The sequence below is a fragment of the Penicillium canescens genome (genome assembly GCF_028828765.1).
Source record: "Penicillium canescens strain IBT 15451 chromosome Unknown utg000010l_segment0_segment0, whole genome shotgun sequence".
In the NCBI taxonomy this organism is placed as follows: Eukaryota; Fungi; Ascomycota; class Eurotiomycetes; order Eurotiales; family Aspergillaceae; genus Penicillium; species Penicillium canescens.
The window spans coordinates 3065423-3072812 of record NW_026703972.1 but is presented as its reverse complement, the minus strand read 5'-3'; the positions used below and the strand labels follow the sequence as shown (position 1 = coordinate 3072812).

At 53.1% G+C, this 7390-nt stretch overlaps 3 protein-coding genes across 3 annotated transcripts; 1 reads left to right on the top strand and 2 right to left on the bottom strand.

Moving 5' to 3' along the window:
* Positions 1-306: 306 nt before the first annotated feature.
* N7446_012525 (uncharacterized protein) lies at positions 307-4413 on the bottom strand (the record flags this gene model as incomplete). The annotated part of the gene is made up of 1 exon (XM_058521267.1): positions 307-4413. The coding sequence occupies one exon, from the start codon at positions 4411-4413 to the stop codon at positions 307-309; it is 4107 nt and encodes a 1368-aa protein (XP_058366633.1).
* A 140-nt stretch (positions 4414-4553) lies between these two features.
* N7446_012524 (uncharacterized protein) lies at positions 4554-5399 on the top strand (the record flags this gene model as incomplete). Its single annotated transcript, XM_058521266.1, has 1 exon — positions 4554-5399. One exon carries the CDS (start codon positions 4554-4556, stop codon positions 5397-5399), a length of 846 nt encoding a protein of 281 aa, XP_058366632.1.
* Positions 5400-5977: 578 nt separating this feature from the next.
* Positions 5978-6682, bottom strand: N7446_012523 (uncharacterized protein; the record flags this gene model as incomplete). The annotated part of the gene is made up of 1 exon (XM_058521265.1): positions 5978-6682. One exon carries the CDS (start codon positions 6680-6682, stop codon positions 5978-5980), a length of 705 nt encoding a protein of 234 aa, XP_058366631.1.
* Between the last annotated feature and the right edge of the window lie 708 nt (positions 6683-7390).

Here is a 7390-nt window from a genome sequence, read left to right as displayed (position 1 = left end):
CTTCTGTCCGGTTGAAGCAAGAACTCGTGTCCGTACGCCTGATCATGCTCCAGTACAGAACTTGAACTGGTCCTCGAAGCGAGAGATGAGTACCAGCCCTACATGTAAGTCAAATAAGCCAAACCCCATAACCCCTGTACAAATGAGAAATTCAACGCTAATAAGCAATGAATGCAAAATGAATGCGTGGATGCACCGTCCACCTCTCCAAGTCCCCTCTCTCCTCATATCCTATGTAAACTCCTCCGCATCAAGCTCCCAGCCAATTCCTGCTGTAGCAAGATCAAACCCCGTTCTCCGACATCCTCACTTCAGCCTCGATTGCTGATTATCGTTGTTCACTGCCCAGTCAGGCAGCGTATATTCGAATAGCTCATCGAGGTTCTCTCCACCCTCGACGGTGTTGGCAAGCATTAGGTAGTGCCCAGCGTCTTCGGGACTCTGCTCCATGACCTCGAGGTTGAGGTCTTCAGCTTCATCATCGGATTCTTCCTGATCAGCATGTTGAAACTGGGCAAGAAGACCGGTTTGGTGCATGAATTTGGCAACGTAGCGGGTTGCCAGCGGGTTAGAAACAATGCTGTCATAATTCGACATATCGAATGGTCCAATTGCTCGATGCAACTGGTCAAATAGACGCTTTCTTAGCTCGCCGTACGTCTGGCATTGAAGCAAGACATGCCTCGGCGTTTGAGAGCCCTCTCCACAGGGGCACTTATCAGTCTCCACTTCATTGATCTTGTACAAAAAGTGTCGCAGCGCAATACGCATTGACCGCATTTGTATCATGATCGAAGACCGTGGTTTCGATAGGCATTCGTATAGACGCAATACCTTCTTATTCGGCCATTCCACTAATCGCTTCGTGGGCTGAGCGGTCCTCTCGTTCTCCCACTGCTTCTTCCAACGGTCCTGGGTCCTCTCTCGGACCATCCGTTTTGCCGCGGCGGCAAGCCGGATGATCGGTTGATCCGCTCCGCCAGTCGCACCTCCCGCACTTTCGAGGGCCGCGCATTTCGCATTGCCGTCGGCAGCTTCATTGCCAGGCACCCCGACGTGAGCGGGGATCCAACGGAGGGTAATAGATATCGGTCGTGGTAGTGACCGAAGGGTCCGTACGTGGGAGTATAGCAGCTTAAGCACGTACTGACCCGATGGTCGCTGTGGGTTCTGGACTGCTTGAATAGCAGCCTGGCTGTCGGAGAAAAGTATCACTTCTCGAGCCTTTGTGGTTGTCTCCTTGTTGTCGCGTATGGCCCTGTCCAATGCCATTTCGATGCCGCTGAGCTCGGCAGCGTACACCGTGGACTGGCTCTCCGTGCCGAGATGCCTGCGGTCGGAGATGACGGTGTCACCGTCATGGATGTTGACGGCGGCTGCACCAATGTGGCCTTCGAAGCCACTGCCGTCGGTATATATCAAGGAAGCCGTGTCTTCCTGTGTCCTCTTCTGTTGGATAATGGAGCCATAGGTTACCAATGCAGCCTCCGAGGGTTCAATGAAGCATGAGATTCGTCTCTCCCAGGGTGGCAGTACAAATGCAACCTTTTCTTCCCATTTCTCCGCACAGTCCTTGTTCTTCATGCTCAATTTGAGCGGTCCCTTCTTCCAAACCAGTGCTTCCAGAGGTGTCCATCCACCTTCTCGGCGTTCAGCCGGCTTCCTGGCTATTTTTGCCGAACGGGGACAGGCCCACTGAGGTCCAGTAAGAATGCGAATGGCGCATTCTTCGATGCTTTGTTGTAGGCGTAACTTCATGGGTAGTAGGAAGAGTTCGATGTCGAGCGCGGCAGTGGAGATACTCTTGAAAGCTCCACTGATCAGAATCGCCGCGCGCTTTTGAAGCTTTATAAGCTCATTGACCAGTCGGGCCATTTCCCAGGCTGGCATCTGGCGCGCGGCAGGGCAGTACCAGGCAGAGATACCCCAGAGAGCTTGCGGCACAATGACAGCCTGATATAGCTTACGCATAGACATCAGTGATGCCCCCCACGTAGACCCTGAAATGCCGCGAAGGGCTTCTAGGCTGCCGGCGGCCTTAGCCATCAGTTTCTTGCGGTGTACGTTAAAACTGAGTTGTTTGTCGAGCCAAATGCCGAGGTATTTAGCTTGTTCTGAGGGCTGGATTGTGACTGGTTCGCTTCCTGGCATTGCCACCGGCATCTGATCGTGACCACAGGGGTCATCAGGCATAGCCCAGACATCGTATTCGGACGGAGGACTCGGAGGGATCGCGGAAGGCTCGATACGTGGGTTACTGTAGTGGATTAGTTCGAACTTGTCAGGTGCAAACCTTGCTGCATGACGTTTGGCCCATTGGCCAGCTCTCTCGAGAGCGGTTTCAATGAGCCATACGTTCTCTTCGTAGCTGTTTGAAACAGCTAGAATGCAGACATCATCCACCCAACCAAAGGCCTCAGTGTGGCCGTAGCCAGTCGGAAATGAGCAGCCTTTGACTAGTGGGGCATTGAATAGTAAGAAGAGAATTGGCGATATCGGAGATCCTTGTGGGATCCCTGTCGGTGTGGGAAATGCGTTGCTAAGGTGGCCGGGAAGTCGAATACGCGTACTCCGGCCGGTTAGGAAAGCTTGCACCCATGGTGCTAGCTCTCCGAGCCTCATTTGACGCATGTTATGGAGAAGTCTTTTATGTGAGACGTTGTCGTACGCGCCAGCAACGTCTAGTAAGAGCATGCTTGCCTTTCGGCCCCTTCCCCAAGCCGTGTGGACCCTATCTAAGATCAGCTGGATAGCATGGTCCACAGAGACGCCTTTTCTCCCGCCGAGGTGAGTATCAGGAAGTAGCTGATGCTTTTCAACGGCCCAGGCAATTCTCGTTGCTATGATAGCCTCGAGGATCTTGCCAAGCGTATTAAGAAGCGCCACGGGCCGATACGCCTTCGGCAGGCGGTAGTCTCTAGCTCCAGCCTTACGCAGCGTCACTGTGATCGAGGTCTGAAAGTGCTGTGGGTTGTGGCCAACGCGCAGGCAAGCATTAAAGATGTCGAGAATCGTGGAGAGGAAGACTCGCTGTGAGGCTGATTCGCCTGCTAGCAGTCTCCACACTTTATTAGGAATGCCGTCAGCTCCTGGAGCTTTGTTTGGAGGTGCACGGCGTATCGAATCAGCCAGTTCTTGTTCCGTGATAGGTGGGAAGCTGATCCGAGGCTTCTTAGGTTGGTTTCGAGTGTCTTCAATGTCCGAGAGGTCTGCTTCCGGGGGTGCTGGGAAGAAGACCTCACGTAACGCCTGGACTTTCTCGTCGGTTGTTTCGGCAATGCCATCCACCGTCTTTAACGGAGGCATAACGCTGTTGCTTTGGTCCTGGCCTCGATTCCTTGCCCATTTAGACATCCGCCAGAGACCCTGGGGGCCCTGGCTGATGGCTTCCTTGACAAATTCACGGAATCCCGACCTTAGTGCTCTTTTTATGATCCGTCCCTTCTGATTTCTTGCCAATTTGTAGACCTCCCAGTCTTCCTCGTTATGTGTGGCGATATAACGTCGAAATAGACGTCGGGTCTCTTTCACTGCTTCTCGACATTCACCTGTAAACGACGGATTGGCGTATTGGCTAGGTCTGGCCCATGGGGTAGATTCATCCACGGCCCGGTTGATCACATCCATGAAGTGATCCACCGCCGTATCGATTTGTTGTGGAGTACCGAGTTGCGTTAGCAACGGCATGCGGAGATTCGCAGCAACGAATTTGTCGAACTTCTCTGTTTCCATGGCCTTCCAGTTGCGCCGTTTAGGTGTGCTAGCGGGGGTAGTGGTCTGAATGTCGAGTATCGTTCGTATTGGGAGGTGGTCAGAATGTGAATGACACTCGTGGGCGATCTCCGATGTAAGGAAACGTTCAGATAGGTCATGAGACCCAAAGACGAGGTCTATGGAAGTCTGATGGCCTGCTTCGTCGCGGGTAATAGTGCCGGGGGCCAACCAGAGGTCCAGATCGGCCGAGTCGGTTAGTTCAATGAGAGCATCCGCATTTGCGTCCTGGATAGCGTTATCTCCACCCCACGCTGGGTGATGGAGGTTGAAGTCTCCAAGAACAATACAGCCCTTCTTGTCGAGCATATCCTCGAGCTTCAGGATCGTCTCAATAGACCCAACTGGGTTATATATATTGAAGACCCTGAGCTCTCTCTGCTCACCTTTCTCGCCTACCCTAAATCTCACTTCTTGAGCATCTCTCCCATGCGCGTGGTGCGTCCACTGGCCAATTTTCTTCGAAACTAGCATGCAGACACGGGTTCTCTCGCCGTCAGTCTCGTTGGTAGTCGGATAGACGAGCTCGTGCGTTGCTTTCGCTGGATGGTGCGTTGTTTCGGTGTATGGGTTCTCCCACGGCTCCTGGATCGCGATGATATCAGCCTCGAGAACCCTGGGGTTCCGGAGGAAGTCTGCCATGACGACATCCTTCGAGCGGTGGACGTTGTATTGGAGAATTTCGAGGGTTGTTTTATTCATTGGAAGTATTGCGGTTGGTTGGTTCGGCATCGGCGTTGCTGCCGGTGATATTGCTAAGGCTGCTTTGGTCTGAGAAGCTGATGTCGACCCCGAAGTCCTCTCTGTCGCGGGTGTCGTGGTTGGTGTCGAAGATCTTCCGGTTGCCCGTTGTGGCTGATCTAGTATGTCTCGCTATCGGTCTTCCTCTGCTGCCTCTTACGGCGGAAGCGTCGGCATCGGATTCTATATGCTTTCTCTTCGTTCGGTTCTCCTTTCCGGGAGCAGTCGGTTTGTTGGCTTTCCTCGCCACCGATCCGTTGCTGTCTCTTTCGACAAGGGCTGACGACGATGATGGCGGCGGGTTCCACGATACCTCCGAGTCCCCCTCCGTTGCCTTGGTCTTTCTTCTTTTCCCGATGATTGCTGATGTCGACAGCGTCGATGATGCCTGGGACGAAGCCGCGGCCTTGCTTCTCGTTCTCACCGGCTCCGATCGAGGTGCTCGGGTGCTAGGAGCATGCTTTGACCGGTACAGACCAGCCTGCTTAGCTGGGTCGAACTCAATGTTGACATCGATATCCATTGGGAAGCATTCGGCTTCCCTAGTCTGCTGGTTATCCGGGGTCCTCGTGATAGAGGCCTCGGATGGTTGGCCAGCGGTGCTTCTGGTTACGATGCTTGTGGCATTGCCCCCGGTAGCCACGCTGGCCGGTTTGCTTATTGGTAAGCTAGCTGTCTTCTTAGCAGCCGGCTTGCTCTTGGCAGAGCTGGTTCGTTGGCTCGAAGTAGGATTGCTTCGAGATGTTACGGTTTTCGCAGTTCCACGGCCGCTACCCATGGAGGATGCTTCCCTCGGTGTTGGATCCGAGCTCACTGGCTCTCGACTAACGCCAGAGCCTGAGCTAGACCCTGCCATCCTCGGAGCAGGGTCCGAGATAGATAGGTAGGCTGGAATCCGATGATAGCGCTCACGCCTCATTTCCAATTCCTTCACCCTATCTAACTCCGCTTCAAAGTCCTTACACCTCTTGGACCAGGCAGCGTGTGCGCCTCCGCAATTGGCGCACTTTCGTTCAATAAGGGTGGCGTCTTGTTTACCCCGGCAATCAGGAGAGAGGTGGTCGCCGGCGCAGTAGACGCATTGTGGTTGCTCGGAGCAGGTCCTTCCTATGTGTCCATATTTCTGGCAACGGTGACATTGACGGATCCTAGCAGCCCGGTCGTATAGAACCGTGGTAAGGACGGCGGAGTCCCAAATGGTATTGCAATCAATAGCCTTATTAGCGACGTACGGCGAGCTGAACTCAACGATCATAGACCCCGACTTCTTACCCTCAGGCAGCACGAGCCAGGCAAGGTGAGTTATTTCCGCATCCCCCCACGAATGAAGGTTCTGGGTCAATAACTGCTTGCTGACTGCTTCCTGCCTCTCTTTCAATTCCGCCGGCCGGTTAATACCCAAAGACCTCACATTCACGTCGTGGATCACGACACCCCAGGACGGTAGCCGGACTTCAGCATTCTTTTACAGATGCTGCACCCACTTGCCCCGATGAATTCGAGCAGCCTCAGCGTCCTTGGCCGATCTTAGCGTTAGGCTGATATCTCCAGACTTTAACTGACGAGCTGCCACGAACTGGATGGCGGCCAAAACAGGGCTCACGGTCGCAGCCCGAGTCCTCGCCTTCTCAGCTCTGTCCTTGATCTCCGAGCTCTTCATCGATCGGAAATGAGCATTGCCATCGGCATCACCCAATTTGACAATGATTTCACGGTCTTTCCAGAGCTCGGAGGGGCTAGCCGCCTGGGTGCTGTCAGAACCGTGAGCGGAGAGGAAGTGGGCGGGTGCCGTTGTGCCTCGCCTAACGGCCTCGACATACGAGAGTACGCGTCGGGGTCCTGATTCAGTGCTAGTCTTACTCGCCGCAGTCGCAATTCGGACACCATGCATCTCCTTACGGATCTCCATAATAGTCTCTCGTTTCATTTCCGCGAGCTCCCGTCGCCATTCGACACCCAGGGGGTTCTTCAGGAGGTCGACAGTGAGCTCACGAATGACCTTCAAGTACTCCAATACCACTGGGGGGACCTTGCCGCCCTTATCGACATGTTCTAAGAGCCGCTGGACGTCGTGGTTTGCTGCTATAACGCGGTCGGTGGTGTTTTGGTTGGCAGAGTTTTCGCGCAACCCCCCTGAAAGGGCGGGCCACTGGCTTCCTGGAGCAACCATTGTATCAACCAATATAAAATTGGTATCAAATGATGCAGCAGGAAGTTACGAATAACTTGCATTTATTTTGAGGGCCGTAGGAGGCCTGGTTGTGGAGCAATTTCAAAAATAAGATTCGCGCTAAGATATGTGTTTTAAAATGCTAAGGAATAATGAAGTTTTCCTTACAAATATCGAGAAATTCGATAGTGAAATGGGGATGGCACGATGGCAGTCTGATATACCAGACGGGTCGATATCAATGGAGAGAAGACAACCAACCACTCCCATGCCCACCGTAGGCGTGAAGAGTAGTCTCAGGAACCGACTGAAGTACTGATCTTGAAGCTATATCATGAATGAAGAATCTGGTGGAAAAACTGTAGTCATATTGATGGATGGATGCTATCCCTAGAAGGAGAAGACTGCATGCAAGCTTTCTAGGGCATTTGCGACACCTTAGGCCAATAATAAGCTACAGTGACGGGCTCCACCACTACAATAGTTATTTAAGACGTATGATTGTCTATTAGCAAAAGCCTCGGTCGCCCGCGTCGTACGCGGTTTTTGTTAGCTTTATGAAACGAGTAGAGCCATCGCTAGGCAGTCTCACTATCCGTACAGCCGCTAGACGTTAAATGGATGATTTTATACGCCGAAGAAGAGGTAGAGGTGGTGCTATACCCCGACACAGTATAGGGCTTGGGTGAACGTTGAGTCAGGACTTGA